Genomic DNA, 18212 nt, shown 5'->3' on the forward strand with positions numbered 1-18212 from the left:
TTTTGAGGAACTTGCTTCTATAAAACGTCCGTCTCAAACATCTTAATTAATGGACTGATTTATCCACTGTGGATAAATCGAATCATGAGGGAATTGTGATGCATGGCTGTAAATAATATCTACAGGACTGTAAACTCAATTGATTTGACCAACAACCTATTTTGTTTTTTATTTGTCACAATAATACCTGCATTTTTCTTGTCCGGTTCATATAGCTAACACAGTTAAGGTCCACAAGCATTTGACCAGTGACAATGTTTTTTTTATGATTTTGTCTTAATACACCACTGCAATAAATTTTAAGTAAAAGAATACAGGATTAAAATTTAGACTTTCACCTTTAAGTAGAGAAGTGTGATAAAATGGATTTTGCCATTTAGAAATCTCTGGAATTTCAGTATCATACCGCAATTTTAAGCTCAAAATGATTTGGACATAAAATTCCGAGTGACCCCAAAGAGTACTGCCACTGCAGCCACCTCCATGTTTGTTTGTGGTTTCCTCTACTTTTGTTTTCAATAAGTTAAAAGCATGTTCTGTTGAGTTGAGATTACCCAAAGCCTTCTGCACTTTCTCAACAGTCTGGCCTTTGAGGAATATTACATACATTTCTTTGGTTTCATAACAGTCGCAGTATGTAGTTCATTATTCATCTGCACTATGGTGTTTTTTCATCCTGTGGTGTAGTGGCGGATCAAACCAAAATGCTAAAAACTTGTCCTAAAACTTCTGTATCTTCACTGTACATATGGCTACTCATTGTATTTTAGGACATTGAAATATCCATCCTTTTCTATAACCCGTATCCTTATTAGGATCGTAGTTGCGCTGGAGCCAGGAGTGCTGAGCTTGTGCGAGCGGCGAGGTCGACTGCGTTCATGAATTGCCGTTTGGCTTGAAATAAATAGCACCAGGAAAGCTGGAACTGCAAAAACAAAGAGTCGAAAAGTTAAAATTGTTGCTACCCATGTTGAATATGAGGAATAATCAGTCGTTCTAGCGGCTCTGTGACTGCTGAACCAGAACATCTGGTGGTGAAAGATGCAGACTTATACTGTATACCCTCTGGGCAGGGCCCACGACACGCTTCCAAGCCCTAAATTCACAGTTTGGGAGTCAGACAGTAGTGGACATGGAGAGTCTTTGCAAACCACAGACTCTTAGAATAGCTTGCGGAGGTTCCCTTGTGCCCTTGTATAAATATGATTTCCACATTTAACAACCCTCTTGGGTTGAGTCCACTCACTTCCCTCTCATCATTTTTACTGGGATAAAAAAAAAAAAAAAACGATTGTAGACTTCTTTAGAAAACATAATGACTTCTTAATCCATTGTGGAAATTAAATGCACTGCTAAACTGTTCTCCTTTAGTAAACACATGATTAACGGTGCTGTGTGTGTGCTCAATTTAGATTTTGATATTTTGGGAGAGGTAAAAAAAAAAAAAATTAAAACAATGTGTCACAGTTTCTATTTTTTTTCCAGGTTTCAAAAAGTGTTTGACCAAGCAACCAAACAAGAAGAAATATTCGAACATGTCGCAAAACCAGTTGCAGACAGGTAACTCAAGCAAGAGACTAAAGCTTTAAACATACATTTTCTTTTAAAAACTCAAGGGTGAGACACTTTTATTTCAGTTCACAAATGATGAAATTCAAGATTTTCCTACTTGTGGCCAGGAGAGCCCAACAAGGATGAGGTCGACCAACATTAATGTCATCCATCTCTACCTACAGGAAATCACCTAAAGTCAGTGTTTTAAGATGCAAATGAAGGGTGCCTGATTTTTAGTGTACTTGACATACGTAACACACTAAGTGGACTCAGCTGGCAGGCAAGATGGAAAATTCTGCCATTGTGAGTGTCAGAACTTTTATAAGGTGCGGCAAAAGAGGGATTCTGTGAGTTGTTGCAGCTTGGTCTGTCTTTCTTTCTTTCTTTCTTAATAGGGACATTCTATCCTTAGACTAACTTCCTGATCTATCACTCTCAAGATCAAGATAAAACATGAGCTTTGGAAAAAAACATTTGTTGTTGTTTATTTATGGATGACTGTACAGTACTTCCTGAAAAAATAAGTTGCCAGTGCAAGGTTTTTATTATTGGTCAGCGTTCTCTGACCATAACAGTCCAAATTCTTGACCAATCATGGATTATTGTGTCGTACAAAAGTGACTGTATCTGATTGAAGGTCCAGCTTGGGTCCGATACCAGATGATTACTCTAGGTGTGCTTTGCTTTCCAGAATGTTCTGCACAGTTTCTGGAATGATTGCCCGACTGATATAAAAGGAGATCCAACCTAAATTGCTTCGAGAAGCAGCGGTTAAATGTTTACCTCCTAACAACCTCTCCACCCAAAATTCACTCTGCTCCAGCGGTTTGTTAATTCCTGCTTCATTGCTTGCCAAAATTGCAACTTGCTCTCCAGTAGGGAAAAAAGCCAGAAGAGGGAATTTACATGGAATTTCCTGCGATTAAAGTTTGTTGTGTTGTAATGAAAAAAGGTGTTTCCTCCTCCTCCACAAACATTTGGCACAACGTAGCCTCAACATCCTTTCATTAGACTCTATGTAAGTGTGAGTGCTTGTTGAATGCTTGAGTGCTTGTTGAATAGATTGAGTGTTCGCTTCAGTGTCTCTTATGCATCATGATAGAGACACAACTGCTCTGCAATCTAAAGATGTTATTTGGATATTGATATTTTAACATGTTGAAAGTTCTAGGTTAGCTGATCAAATGACCAAGTTGGTGGTTAAGTTGCTTCACCTGTCAAACATTTAGCACTAACCCCATATTGTGGCAGCTAGTAAAAAAAAAAAATCAAAGCAGTCATCACGAGTTTATTTGACTGAGGTGCATCATTGATACCACTGTAGTGCACACTCCCATGACCAAATGTTTCAATTTTAAATTTTAATATATGGGATAGCTGTAGAGCGTTGGCTTCACTGTTCTGAGGACTAGGGTTCAAATCCCACCCCCGCCTGTGTGGAGTTGCAGAGATAAGATGCTTTAACACTGGCTTGCCAGTAAATTGATGCAACAGAAGCGTAACAGTAGAGTTGGGAGTTATTAAACTGTGCCTTTCAGACATAACTCAGCAAAGCAGGACATAGCCTGTATGCATTTGTCATTGGCTCAAGTGCAATAATTACAAATACTTTCAAAACAAATATGTAGTAAGTCTCAGGTGTGAAACCTTCCATTTTTGTCATAGCTGGTGGTGCTATGCCACAGTTATGCCTCTGATTAGAAGCATCTCATCATAGATGAGTTGGGGCCTATTCCAGCTGATTGTTTTTTGTTTTTGTTTTTTTTTCCCATATCAAGACTTAAACTCTGACTCTCAGGTTCTGAACCCCAAGTCTATAAAGATGAGTTAGGACTGCAGTTGTCTAGTATTACTCATAATCATCATTTCCAACCTAACACCAGTTCAAAAAATAATCATTAATTGTTTAGGGGAACACCCAATTTAATTATTGTTGTATAGCAACACAAACAATCAATCGTCTTGATACCTATTTACAGTACATGCATGGCTGGGAAACGAATGCTTCTGCTTTCGAAGAATATGGGATTTTTATTTTGTTTTCTAATTTTTTTTTATTAAAGGCTCTGCCGTAAACAGGAGTAAGCAGGGATAAAAGCCCAAACCTCAAAGGCAGGTTCCAGTCTTTCTCATTTTCAGGGACATTAAACGCAATACTGCAGATCATAGCAGTAACAAAATGTGAGTGCTTCAGTAGCAAGTTTATTCTCCCCTTTTGATCAAGCCTTGTGTTTGTGACACATTTTGTTCTTTTTGTTTGTTGTCAATAACAAATGTCTTGGCCCATATATTGAATTGGTTTTATAGTTTTAAACCAATACTCTTGCACTGTACAGCAGTGTACCACTTCAGTTTTTTGCTTCCCTCCATTGCACCTAAATACGTTTGGTTTCCATTGCTACTATTCGGAGCCAAACCAAAATGTACCAGTTGAGAGGGTCTTCTTTCACTCACACTTGAAGATATTTTTCCTTTACTGTCAGATCTCTGTCGCCATAACGTCTCTCCACTTGTAGTACATCCATCTTTTCCTGTGGATTTATGTTGTCACATTTAATTTGCTCTGACTTTGATCTTGTTTGGTTTCCAGTATTAAAGAAATAAAGCATTACAATAAATTGATGACGTCATGAAATTGCAAATGACCTGGAATTAAGTTTGTGTCACGATGGTACATACTTTTTGAAAGAAGCAGTAAAAAAAATTATTAGCTTCGACATGCCCCAGTGTTTGAATTATTTCATTTAGTACATTTACAAAATAACTGATTTCAACATTTACGTAGAAGGGTAGGGCTTGAGCCAAAGAAGAGTTCATTACACGTGCAAAAAGTACATTCACTTTTGCCGTTAAAGTACATTGTACATGTCTCTGCTTCAGGGCTCCCTTGATATTTATGAATTGTATTTTTTTACGATACACACACACTGCTGCCATAAGCTAAAGAAGGCAAGCAAATGAATGTATTTGCTAAGCCAAGTGCAAATGTAAAAAAAATGTGTCAGCGTGTCAGATCCTTTCAGCGTGTGACAAAGTTTGTGCAAGTACTGCACATAACTGTGAACATTTTTGGCAGTGCTAACATTACATGCCAGGTTGGCATCTGTTTTCAATTGCCTCACCTGGATATGTAAAGGTTAAACAAATGAAAAAATATATAGAAAAATACAAGTTATCTAGGCTGTTTCCCTCATATTTTGACTAGAAACTATGGGACCCCGCTGCTTTTTACATGCCATTACCTAATCTTTCGCTGATGCTAACATTGTGAGTATTGACTTGTGTTTTTTTGTCTCTGCAGTGTATTGGCTGGCTACAATGGCACCATCTTTGCATATGGTCAAACGGGCAGCGGGAAGACATTTACCATCACAGGAGGAGCAGAGCGCTACAGTGATCGTGGCATTATTCCCCGCACACTTTCGTACCTCTATGAGCGCTTCGCTCAGGTCGGAACGTCAACACGTTTTTCATCAACCTCTCTAATAATAATAATTAATGTACTTCATAACTGTCTTTTCCAATCCCAAGATTATCATTTCTTTTACATCAGCTATCCCATCATCACGTCCTTTTTCCACAAGTCAAACACGCATACTGTACATGCACATTATTGGTCCAATCTCAACAAGAGATTAGAGAAAAGTTGTTTATTATATCCAAATCTAGTTACTCGAAGTTCAGGATTCAATGTAGAGCAGTTTGTTCCAGTTTTACACCTTGGCAATTTTTAAATGGTCTTCTTTAGACTTGCAGGGAATGTTGTTGTGTGTGAAAGGGAGAGCATGAGTCATTACAAAGGATGTCAGAACCAAGATGTTGAGCAGTAGCTGAGGTCAAAGGACAGGTCGGTACCTAATTTGCAATGCTCTTTATCATGATTTCCTTCACTGTTATAAGATCACTTCACAGCACTAAACCGCTGTCCACTGGCAGTTTTGTATTTGAAAATGTTCAAATGTCAATAACAGGTTTCATTTTAATTCATTCAACCATCTTTCAATATGATGTACGTTCTGCCTTACAGGACAGCAGTACAGTGTATAGTACCCACATATCGTATTTGGAGATTTACAATGAAATGGGTTATGACCTCCTGGATTCCAGACATGAAGCATCTCGACTGGAGGACCTACCGTCAGTATGCTTTTTGAAACTCTTTTATAACAAATGGATTTTACAATTCTGCACTTTCTGGAGCTTGGAAAAAAAAACTGATAGGCCTCACAGTTCTGAAGACCCACGTTCAAATCCCACCCTGGTCTATGTAGAGTTTGCATGCCCTCTCCAGGTACTGTGGTTTCATTCCACATCCCCAAAACATGCATGGCACTCCCAAATTACCAGTAGGAGTGAATATGAGTAAAAATTTTTCTCTGTGCCTTATGATTGGTTGGCGGCCTGGTCAGGGTGTACCCTTCCTCTTGCCCGAACACAGCTTAGATAGACTCCAGCACACCCACGACCCTGTTGTGGATAAGCAGCATGGAAAGTGAACGCATGAAGGAAGACAAATTCCTAATAGTTCCATGATTGTGTGAAGCATGCGTGAATGAGCCTTATTCCTACACTGCCATTTAACTGCCTGGAATTGGTCGTGTGGTGAATTATGGAGACTGCTGTGTTTACCAATCCAATATAGACTGCCAATAGGAATAACGCTTTTGGGTAGTGATTAATGCGGTCAGATTGGTGATAGATTTTGCCACTGACGTGGAGAAAAAGGCTTATGTGAAGAAATGCTTTTACATAGTTCATTACTTGCACTCTTTTCAGTCTTAGGAAAGTTTTTTTTTTTGCCATTTTTTTCCTCTTTCTCATTTCTTTTTATTGTCTTCTGTTGTTTTACTCTATGCCTCGCTCTGCCTGTCTCTCATCTCTCGCATCTGTCTTGAGGTTTGTCAGTCTGTGATCTTTTTTGTCAGAGGCAATACTTCACCAAAATAGATATTAGACTTACAGGCACAACATCATCTTGGTCCATCAATTTGGTGTTTGTCCTGTCTGTTCTCATACCATTTCCTTTTAAGGCACTTCTCCCCGTTGCAGATGATTCTGCTCAAGGTTTAGATACCCACAAATCATAGTCTTCTGGAAATAGACAGTGCCCGATGTTAACCATACTGCGGCTACACTTGCTGATTCAAGGAGAAGCTGTGGCACTGTTGGTCTGCCTTTCTCTTCCACTTCCCATCTCTTGTGACATCAGTGCACTCTCTTATCCCCCTCTGTGGCATTCCACTATGATAGAAGAGATGAAAGGGCTGTAATTACATTGCATATTAAATTGACTTATTTTTCGGCCCTTTATAAAGTAGATATTTTGGGATTTGGAAATAGTAATGCAAAACCAGTGTAACATTGTTATCCTTGTGTTAAAGTTCCCAAATTACTTACAAGTGCTAAGGTGTTTACATGGTGTTCTTGATTCATTGTTGTCCCATTTGTATCAATCCATTATCACGACCCTTACTAAGATGAATGAAATGACACGATAGGGTCACTTCATCTACTACGCGTGTGCTATGTACTGTATGTGCAATTACTCTTGTTAACAAAGTCACCGTGCTTTTATTTGGATTTAAAGTTCAGTGTGAGCAAGGAAATAAGAATGAATGTTTGGGCTAGGCCTCACACCAAAAAAGACATTTTAAAGGTGACTGCATATGGGGTCAACGTTAGACATTGTCCACGTCAATAATTTTAGTTTGTATTTTAGTCTACATCTCTACAACCACAGTTACCCTGTTACTCTCATAATCAAAAGGTTTGGGGTTTGAATCTATTAATATCATCATTTGCCAATCCATTGGTGCCACAAAATACATTTACTCCATGTCATCGTCACGTACCAATCAAAAAACTGGCTTAATTTTACCCTCGTCTCATGTCTTGTGAGGTAGTGCTGTAACTATCTGATGGCAACAATTTTTATTCCAATCTTGTCTGTGATAAACGTTTGGCGGTGTGGGACTTTTTGGCGGTGCCTCAGACAGACAACACGTAGTGCCTGGATCAGACTACAGACAAATTTAGTCTTCCACGATTGCACTTGAATAATGAAGACTCCTTAAAATTATTCTTGGTGACATTATATAAATACGAAAATGTATATCATTATAAGAACAAACTAATAATTTAACAACAGAGCTAGGTCGTATGTGCAAGGCTCAAAATAACTTTTTTTTTTTTTTTTTTTTGAGGAGGTGTTTTGCTAGTCAGTGACTTCATTTGAGGAGCAACTTTCTAGGAATATTTTTGGCAGGTAAATCCCACAGGGGACTGAAGAAGATGTTTTAATAAACAATAAAAATATGAAAATGTAACATTGAAGTTGAATACCGTGTAGCACTGCAACTGTTGATTAATTTAGTACTTGAGTATCTTATCCAAATTCTATTGAAAAATTCAGTATTTCGATCAATTGTTTTTTCTGCTTTGGTTAAAGAGCAATTATGAGTGGAAAATGGGAACTTGACATATTACTTGGTAATGAATGATAATTTATTCCTTTTTTAAAAGTAAAATCAACAGTTTATATTTCTTAAATTCAAATTGTGCATAGAAACGAACTGTATTTTCTTGTCTCGAAACATTGTCAGTGGAGCAATTTCAAACAAAAAAACATCAGTAAGTTTCAGTTTAAACGTAGCATTTCTTGAATCAAAAATATAAGGCATTAATTAGAAAAAAGAATAAATAACCTTTCTACTGTGTAACTTCACTTGAACAGCTCCCATTTTAGCATGTGACATAATAAAATACAATTGATTCATGGCTGTGCTGCCTCTGGTTTGCTCTTTGTTTCTGTTGTTCATTCTCATGTTTTAGTCTAAACAGATTTGTCATGCTGCTCTTTCGAATAATAAAATCATGTGGTTTTTTTTCCCGCAGAAAAGTAATTATTATGGAAGATACTGAGCAGAACATCCATCTTCGGAACCTTTCTTTGCAGCAGTCTGCAAATGAAGAGGAGGCTCTCAATCTGCTGTTCTTGGGTGATACCAATCGCATGATTGCAGAAGTAAGGGGGGGCTGTGGCCGATGAGGGACGTAAAAAAATGAATGTGGCTTATGATCCACAGACGAAAATATTCTTAGTTTTCGAGAGAACCACATCTGTGGTCCCGTATGATTTGTTCTGTTAAAGCTGCCATTGACTTTAATGTGGATTGGTTTTCAATACACTGTTTCATCATCAGTGATGGGCACCTGATGATGTTGAGGAACATGTATATTTTATCTATAGAGCCAGCCAGACGTACTCCCTAAAGCCTCCCTTCTGCATAGGACACTTAATTTTAGTTGCATCTCTGGAACACCCATCAAGTGTGCAATATAAATCTGCCTATTGTATATCTGTGCCTGTTTGCGGGCCCCCACTCGATCTGACCAACCTACCTGAGTGCTTGGCCAACGCACACTGCGGCCACGTGGACATGCCCTGCAGAGTGTGTGACTCCTACCCAAAGCGTTTTTAGATCTACTGCTCTGCGTGATTTGAACCATGACACATCGTACTTGATTTACATGGCATCCACCTGCAGAGGCTGCACAGACTGCAGCCAGGGCAGGCATAAGGCCCGAAGGCTTTCCTTTGCTTCCTTTTTTGTTTTTTTGATAATTCAATGAAGCAAATCCATTTGTCACAAAGTGTGCAGAATTAATTTTCTCTGGAAGAACAAACACAGATGGTGTAAATCATAGTTTTACAGATAGAAGTGTTGACAATATCACATTTGTTTTTTACTGTCTTTACCTTGACATTGTAGTTCAATTTTGTCAATGAAAAAAAAACAGTTTTTACATCAGCGTGTTGCTCAAGCAGTTTAGGATTTTTTTTCTTTTTCTTTTTTGGGTGGTGGGGAGCCCTCAGCAGCCACCCACACAGAGCCTTTTCTGAACTCACCCTCACTGGGACCTCTTGATAAGAAACGTCCACTTGAGCCTGAAGCGAACAAACAACATCCACATTGTCAATTTGTCACTGCCTAGAAAAAGAAGTCTTTGCTCCACATGCAGTGGAAATCCAACAAATTGGAAAAAAAAAAAGCTCTTCTTTCAGACCCTGCCATATAGACATTCATCAGAATATGACCTCATTCATTTAGACAATTGACAATCCCCTCTACTGTTTTCTTGGAAATACAGTTCACCTATACTACTTCTCACCTTTCCTCTGACCTCATTAAAACATATTTCCTCTCTTCTTCTTTTTTTTTCCTCAATGTCAAAGATTTCCTTTTCCTCTTGTTTGGATAACCACATGGACTTCATCCCCCAAACTTCCTGTCCTTACTTGCACTTTTCAGGGACTGGGCTAGATTACAGTTGATCCCAATTCTACCTAATTTTAGTTTTTGTAGAAACGGATTGCAGAATTGTCTTAACGCAGTGTGTGGCCAACATGTGTTGCATGTAAGATCAACATGCGCGCAACTGAGAACAAAAGAAAGTTCCACACACTTGTTTAAAAAAGGATGCACTGTGTCCTGCTTTTGCAAAAATTATAAAGGCTTCATTCTTGTCTCGTTATGGTTGGTTTTCATCAGTTCCTACTGTAGTGATAACATTCCTTGTGATGTCAATGGATCTTGTCCAGCAGCAAGTATGTATGTAATCTCACAACCATGGTATCAATCAGCTGGAATGTGTTTGGCTCACAGTTCTGAGGTCCCGGGTTTGATCCCGGACCCGCCTGTGTGGAGTTTTCATGTTCTCCCCGTGCCTGCGTGGGTTTTCTCTGAGCACTCCGATTTCCTCCCACATCCCAAAAACATGCAACGTTAATTGGACATTCTAAATTGCCCATAGGTGTGATTGTGAGTGCGGCGGTCAGGCTCTATGTGCCCTGCGATTGGCTGGCAACCTGTTCAGGGTGTACCCCGCCTCCTGCCCCTTGACAGCTAGGATAGGCTCCAGCACACCCCGTGACCCTCGTGAGGATAAGCAGCAAAGAAAATGGATGGATGGATGGATGGGTATCATTGGAAGGCTTACTAAGCGCAGACACCAACAACATACGTATAGTAATGTTAATCATTTTAATCATGTTATCGTAAGGATTAAAAAGAATACTGACACTTTGGAAACACGAGGAAATGGGAGCGGTCCAATCGCATTTCCTGCTCATTGAGCAAAAATGTCGGACTTGTAGTGAGGGACACACATTAATTTACATATGTACACACTGTACAAGCAACTGAATAGAATGAGGGTAAAAATTATGAGAAGTATCCTTTTCATGATTATCTAGGACATGAGCAAATTTATGGTTTGAGTTATTATCCTTCAAGATAGTATTGTATTTACAAATAACTGTAGTGCTAAGATGCATTTGTCGTATTTTCAAAACCTGATCCTTCATTGTTTATGCGTTTGCAAGGTCTAAGGAGGTTTTAAATTTCTTCGCCAACTAGGAACAAAAACAATATTGATTATTCACACATTTGTGGTCACGCGTACAACTGCACCATTTAGGCACAACTGCGTGCATACATATGATTAGAGAAAGAGGCCCAATTAGTAATAGTGAGTGGAAAATTGAGCACAAGGAGTCACAAAGTAGAAACACCTTGAGTTGAGGGGTGAAAGCCGTACATGGAAAAAAAATAAAATACAGTAGGCCCTGGAGCATTTTGAAGAAAACCTACTAATTATCATCAAACTTTTTTTTCAAGCTTTATAAGTATTTTTTGACCAGCGACATACGTGAGGCGATATTGAAAAGAGAGACGGGATGTTTGGACAGAGGAAAGATGATAGCTTTGTCTTAAACTGTCACGACCCCATTAGGCAGGTGTTGGCACATTATTTGAACAACAAGTCAGGGTCACAGGACAACTTGATAATGATTGCCCTGGAATTTGTTTGTTTTGGGGTTGCAAAGATAAGACAAATGTCTCTTAATTGTAAAAGAGTTGCAGCATTTTCATCATTTACAGAATTTAATATTACACAGTGTCAGTGTAATTTCTCCATCTTGCAAAGACATAAATTATAATTCAATTGAAGCACATTTTGAGTCAGAGCTGCCAGGCTACATTGTGTTTCATTGACCACGATGCATATCTTACACATCTTCTTTTGGTTGATCAAGCTTATTTATGCTGAACGAATCATATTCCGTTTTTGTGTCTTTTGTGGTTTCATAACCTAACTTGTGCTACATCGGTGACCATCTTAAAATCCTCCTCAGCTTTTTGCAAAGCTGCCGCCATCTGTTTACTGCTCATTGTTTACATATGCTGCAACATGTTTCAATCAGCAGAAGCAAGGAAAATGAGGATGAAAAGAAACATGTTTGTTGTCTTGAATGAATCACAGATGGGAACTCAATATTGTTGTATTTCTTTCCAGGGCCAATACCGTTGCTGATTCAAAACTTGATTGTTTTCGTACTTACTGTCCTTCCTTTCCCACCGTCCAGACACCCACGAACCAGGCTTCAACACGGTCCCACTGTATTTTTACCGTGCACATGTGTCGACGTGAGCCTGGCTCTGCTATGTTGCAGCGCTCTAAGCTCCACCTGGTGGACCTGGCCGGGTCGGATCGAGTCAGCAAGACCGGCTTGAATGGGCAGTTGCTCACGGAGGCCAAATACATCAACCTTTCCCTCCATTATTTAGAACAGGTACTTTCTCAAAAGAATGTTGCTGTCTGCAGTAACAGTGTAACATTTGACATAACCTTCCATTATTAATTCCCCCCTTTTTACCCTCACCGTTCAACATAATACATAATGTAAAAAAAAAAAAAAAAAAAAAGTAGTCAGAAACACTGTTGGTGTTCAGATAGATCTTTACATGCCTCCTCAGTGCAACTATTTTAGATGATTTTAAATGATCCAGCTGTGTGGGAACAGGTTGTGTGACCTCATCAATGTTCTTCGTGAAAAATGGCCAAAATATCCCACACTGCCTGTCAAAAATGGTGGCGACAGACTTTCCACAAGTGTGGATGCTGTTATAACGCTCTTCACATTTCAACTTAGCAAACTACAGCATCGACGCACCCGATGAGTTTTCATGCAGATTCTTATATTACAATTAGTCATTTTAATGAGTTACCTCCATTCTTTGTCTTCATTTTTGGTTTTCTTCAGGTTATCATCGCTCTGTCAGAGCGGAGTCGCTGCCATATTCCATACAGGAATTCTATGCTGACATCTGTGCTGAGGGATAGCCTTGGAGGCAACTGCAAGACCATTATGATTGCCACTATGGCAGTTGACAAGACGAACATAAATGTAAGACACAGAGTGCTGATGGTTTGCAAAAGCCATGTGCAGATTATGAACAAAATGCAAATATCCAATTTGAAGCGTGTTCATCTTTCCACTAAAGAACAATTTACCATCTGACAAAACACAGGAGTCCATCTCTACGTGTCGCTTTGCCCAGCGGGTGGCCATTATCAAGAATGAAGCAATATTGAATGAGGAACTTGATCCTGCCGTGGTGAGACAGCTGCATACTCTTCAATACCTCACCAGTCACAAATACTAGAACTCAGACACCCAGTCACACCGCATCTGCTGTTACAGCCAGACCTTTCACTCGGCTTCCAAGACTTAATTTGTTCAGCAAATGAGTTGCTGTACGAGTTGAGCGTAATCTACCATGTGTTTAAGTGTCCTCTTTAGCAATCCAAAACCACTTTTTTCCAACATCAGTGAGTTGTTCTAAAATGATCACTTTTGGGGGGGCTTCCAACATGTCAACACTTGCCCGTCTTGCTATATTTCAACTAGTCACACATTGCATTTGCATTCTCACCTCGTCTTATTTTGCCTCCAATTCTAGTTTGACATATTTTAACCCAGTACCTCATATCTTTAGAAGGCATCCAGCTGGAGAGAGTTGATTTACTCTCAGGCTTTCGACACTGACAAAAAAATTCAAGGTGCACACTTGCAGCCTCATGTTGCTGTTCTTGTCCAGACAGAATGACTTCAGGTGACTTGGTTTTGCAAACAACCAACACTCATACAAACACATCACACAAGACCTCCACTTACTGATTTAATCCAGGAACATGTACTGCATAGTATGAGCTTCTTCAACTTCTAATAGATACTTGAGTCAATCATTTCTCCCCACAGTATGATCTAGGATCAGCTGCCACTATATTGATAGTCTTTCACGCCCACGGTCGGTCACTTCACACTTGGTGGCTTTAGTACTTGATTTGAAAATACGTGTATTGTTACATGGTGTACCTCACAGACTAAAATGTCAGTGGAAAAGTCTTCAGAAGACAGTGGAATGTTTTTGTTTAGCAATCATTTAGCAAAGTGTGGGAAACCTTTTAGAAAGTTGCAAACTGCCCATTAATCTTGCAAAACAAAGTAATAGCTTGAGAATTGTTATAAAATGAGAAGAAAATCATTATTTATGTGGTCGTCCTGATAACCTTTGAATTAATAAGCTTTTCAAGTTTTGAAACAAATCACTTCCGCAATCATTGGGGAAAAAAACGGCTGGAAATAGAGCATTGGACACAAATGTACTGATTTAATTTGTGATGTAATTCAAATTAGCCATCTTGTCTGTTGTTGATTAGAGTTAATAGTTGTCTTTAATGGAAACAGGAAAATAATTTGTGGATGTTTGAAGACGGCAAATTGAGAAATGCAATTTGACAAAGATCCTCAATGGGAGCGGTGGCCCAATTTCAAATCTTACATACTTAATAATTCCATTGCTTTTCAGGTTTGGTTTCTTCTCTCGGGGTAAAATATGCAGTAAAAAATGTTCCAGACAACGATGGTTTCCTCAAAAGAGCTAAGGGTTGTTCCAACCCTAAATTAAAATGCTTCATTTTCATCTCGTTTCTTCCTAAAATCATGAGCTCAATGTTGAAATTATGGTCTCCAAAGACTAAAAGCCATACTTATACTAGATATACAAATGATAGTATATCATAATAAAACTGCTAAAAGGATCAAAATCATTCATTTTAGGACTTTGTGCTTTAGCTAAACCTCCTTCCCTCTAGTTTAAACATATCATCTACTTAATAGAGCTTTCTTGAAATCCTATAGCGTGTCTGGGAGAAAGGTATGCTCATCCCTGAGTATTTGTATTGCTTATTTTTTTGTTAAAATTCTCATTCATACTGATTCTTCATATAGCTGTAATGTTCCCGCCACAATGGACATAAATGCCCATATGCTATCATTTTGTTGTGACCCAGCAAAAGCCGTGTTTAGATTTTGTGGGAAAACATACCCGTACTGTACCTCAGTTTCCTTCATAAAGGAGGGCCCCATAATTGCAGCATGTTTGTGTGTGGCAAACTACGTAATAGTTGTGAATATACGCTGCAACTTGTAGTTAGACAGGAGTGCTTACAGTGTACTGTGGGTGTTTCTTCTGTGCACAGAACAGTTTTTTTTTTTTTTTTTGCAGGAACGATTTGGGGTCTGTTTAAGTCAGGACTGTTTTGTACCGTAATTTCTCGAGTATAATGTGTCCTGTAGTATAATGCAAATAAATGCTCAATGATGGCATAATATTTTATTAATACTGGTGATAACACATATTACAGTCTTAATTAAATAAGCTATTCAACACAGTTTAACGTAAAAAATGTTTTGCATTAAATATTTGTGCATAAAACGATTGTGCATAGTGCAGTTTATGCTTTATATTACACATCCTTGGCCAAGACTTCAAAAGAACTCATCTCCAATCTGAAAAATATCCATAATAGCTACCTTCGGTGTATAGCAGTGGAACTCCTCATTGATGACTTGGTACAGTTCCGGTGCCTCTTGCATTGCATCATGAACATCCCATCTTGCTCCCACCGTAATCCCAAGAGTTTCAGTTGCGCAGGTATTCGGCTCCAATCTGTAGCATCTTTCACAATGGAGTCAGATGTCTGTCAAAACAACGTGAGCCTAAACTATGTAGAAACGAGTGTAATTGGCACATTTTTAAAAAAGCGACCATTTCAATTGTTTGCGGGCTCCCACTTTTTTATGCGCCCATAACGCTCATATTATGCAGTTTGAGCTCACGTTATTTTAATACCCACCTGAAGCCAATGAAGCGATCTATTGTTGTTTCGGACTGCGGCACTACTTCCGGGTTGGCGTTGTCATCGGGACGACTGATGACACATTTCTTTTAAAAGCAGCTGCACATCTAGCCGTTGTAGTCGACTTTTTTTGTCTTGGTTTAAGTTAAAACAAACTCACGGGCAGTCGTTTCTGATCTTTGGTGCAGTAGCAACAAGCATGCTACGCTAATGATCGTAAAATGCAAGCTCCCCGAGGAGCTCAGAGAGCTCAGGTTATGGGTGCACATTACCCTAATATACTGTATATAAATGTGGAGCATAAGACATTGAATATCATATCGAAATATATATGTGTATACATTTTTTTACCACTCTATGTGCCTGTATATGACTATGCAATGTGATTTTACTTTTTATTTTTCATCCATACCTAAATATAATGCGCTCTATTAACTTTTTGAAAATATTTTTAGAAATATTTGCGCATTATTTTCGAGAAATTACGGTAAGTGGCAGCCTGGTTAGCACCTATGCCTCACACCTCGGAGGACTTGCATTCTAATGCTGCTGACCCCACCCCACCCAATATGGAGTTTGCCTGTTCTCCCGGAGTTGCGTGCATTTATTTCCAGGAACACTGGTTTCCTCTCACATCCCCAAAACATGCATTAACTCAAGACTCTAAATTGGCAATAAGTGTGAATAGTTGTTTGATTATATGTGCCCTGCAATTGGGTGGTGACCGGTTCTGGGTGTAACCCGCCTCTCACCTCAAGATAGCTGTGATAAAGCGGTAGAAAAATGGATAGATGGATGGCTCCAGCACGCCCGCGATCTTCGTGAGCTGGTGTATGGAAAATAAATATTTTGTAAATTTATTGACATTGTTTGTGACATGTCATTTACACAAAATGAGAAGAGAATGAATTTGTCTGGGACTATAAAATCTGCACGTTGCTACACTGAACGCTGTAATATACACTTCTATGCTGACATCATCAGTCACGCATTCTTAGTGCTTTTTTTGATATTTTAAATTCCACTTTGGAGTTGTGGTACCAGTGTGGGCTCTGCCCGCTGAAATAGACTACTGCTGATTGTGCTGTCCGACCACTGGTGGTCAGCCTTTGAGGATGCAGCTGGGAGTCTCGCATCAGACCGCAAGCTCCAAAAAAGGTACAGGGTGCAGTTTGGGACTGCAATGTCAGCTGTGATAGTCATGGTGAAAAAATAAAATAAAATAAAATATGAGGTGGATTAGGGAAGAATTTTCATTCAGTCTGATGGCATCTGCCCAAAACCGCAATGCATGTCTGTTTCTTTTTCAAGCATCTTGTGCTCACATTGTTTGACAGTAGGTGAGATTGCTGCCTTACGCTTATGAATCATGATTGCTAGAATATGCACTGCATTGTTAAAATGGAAAACTTAGTGTGACCTTTGACTTTGCAACTGTGTCTGGTAGTGTGATTGTGTGCCTGAGACACTGTTGTTGTATTTACTTTTGAAAATTTTGCCAAAGGGTATTACAGTCAGACTCTAACCAGGTAAAACAGGAAGCATGTGATAAATGTACTTTTAGGGCATTCAATTGAAAAATGAAGGTGCCTTTTATTTTCTGTGTATGCGTGTTTTTGAAAAAAAGAAATTAGGTAACAAAACAGATTTAGTAGTATTTGGAAGGGTTTTCCTGGTATGAAACCTGGTAAACAAATTTTCCGCATAAAATCCCCCCATTGAATAATCCCGTCCAACTGATACAAAACGCATGTTGGTGGAAGTCCTTGTTCAAGTGTCATTTTTTAACATAACAATCTCCTTTTAAAAATAAAACTATAAACCAATTTGGATTGTTTGTCATTGCCCTAACCCATTTCCTTATTTCTGTTGCTTGGACATATTGGATTGAAAAGTGGGGTTTGTTCTAAAATCAGTTCACACGTTATGACAACAAAACAAACAAAAAAAATCTCGTAACTCATATCTGAGGTCCAATTCTTGAGCGTACGACACATATTTTCAGTATCATCTAACTCTGTCCAATCGAGTTTTAAATATTCAAATATTACTAAATATAAAATATCTGAACTCATCTGTCCCAAATGCTGCATTGCTGGATGCCCAAAATCCTTCATATTAATCTTTTTTTTTCTATTCATTATTTATGAGGAAAAAAGAAGCACATCAGGCACACACAATATGCAGGATCCTAATTTGTACTAACAGAGAGTAGCAGAAATCTTACTCAGAGCATGTTTGGCGTTCTTCTCTTTCTTGTTGCCATCTCCAGTTGTCTTGAATCACTTAAATGTCTCTCAAAATGCATTAGCATGATCAACCACAAAATTGTTTCATCACTTGGCCGCAATGATTTGACCTGGATTTGTATGTAAATTGCACGATGCATAATTGTGTGTCACATATGGAAATTTGTACTTCATCAATATAGTTTCCATTCTCTACATTTATTTAAACCTCTTATTGTGGGGCAAATTACAGTTGATTGCGCGCCTGAAGCAGGAGGTTCAATGTCTGAAGGAGGAGCTGACCTTGCTGACAGGAGAGGAAAGAGATGACCAGCTAAGTGTGGAGGAGATGACCAAGTACGTGTTGTTGCTTCATTCCAA

At 38.8% G+C, this 18212-nt stretch overlaps 1 protein-coding gene and 1 long non-coding RNA gene across 12 annotated transcripts in view; one reads left to right on the forward strand and one right to left on the reverse strand.

Annotated features, from left to right (window-relative positions):
* kif6 (kinesin family member 6) overlaps positions 1 to 18212 on the forward strand; it is an 85957-nt gene that overhangs the window by 38612 nt on the left and 29133 nt on the right. For 5 of the 7 annotated variants that reach the window (XM_061842916.1, XM_061842918.1, XM_061842919.1 and 2 more), the window contains 8 exons: positions 1486 to 1560; positions 4856 to 5003; positions 5582 to 5691; positions 8449 to 8578; positions 11984 to 12190; positions 12662 to 12805; positions 12930 to 13016; positions 18085 to 18188. In XM_061842916.1, coding sequence (XP_061698900.1) covers positions 1486 to 1560; positions 4856 to 5003; positions 5582 to 5691; positions 8449 to 8578; positions 11984 to 12190; positions 12662 to 12805; positions 12930 to 13016; positions 18085 to 18188 — 1005 coding nt within the window. Of the gene's footprint in view, positions 1 to 1485; positions 1561 to 4855; positions 5004 to 5306; positions 5402 to 5581; positions 5692 to 7760; positions 7820 to 8448; positions 8579 to 11983; positions 12191 to 12661; positions 12806 to 12929; positions 13017 to 18084; positions 18189 to 18212 lie in introns of those variants that run through there. The other 2 variants (XM_061842920.1, XM_061842921.1) reach the window with 2 other exon arrangements.
* Positions 2 to 16095, reverse strand: LOC133512880 (uncharacterized). 5 transcript variants are annotated; one of them, XR_009798333.1, is made up of 5 exons: positions 15601 to 16095; positions 15278 to 15422; positions 12627 to 12753; positions 9464 to 9502; positions 2 to 925 (listed from the first exon to the last, which is right to left on the reverse strand). It is a non-coding gene; the product is annotated as an uncharacterized LOC133512880 (long non-coding RNA). The 5 variants fall into 5 exon arrangements; XR_009798329.1 differs by lacking the exon at positions 2 to 925 and adding an exon at positions 5784 to 6795; XR_009798332.1 differs by lacking the exon at positions 9464 to 9502.

The sequence above is a fragment of the Syngnathoides biaculeatus genome, chromosome 15 (genome assembly GCF_019802595.1).
Source record: "Syngnathoides biaculeatus isolate LvHL_M chromosome 15, ASM1980259v1, whole genome shotgun sequence".
Lineage (NCBI taxonomy): Eukaryota > Metazoa > Chordata > Actinopteri > Syngnathiformes > Syngnathidae > Syngnathoides > Syngnathoides biaculeatus.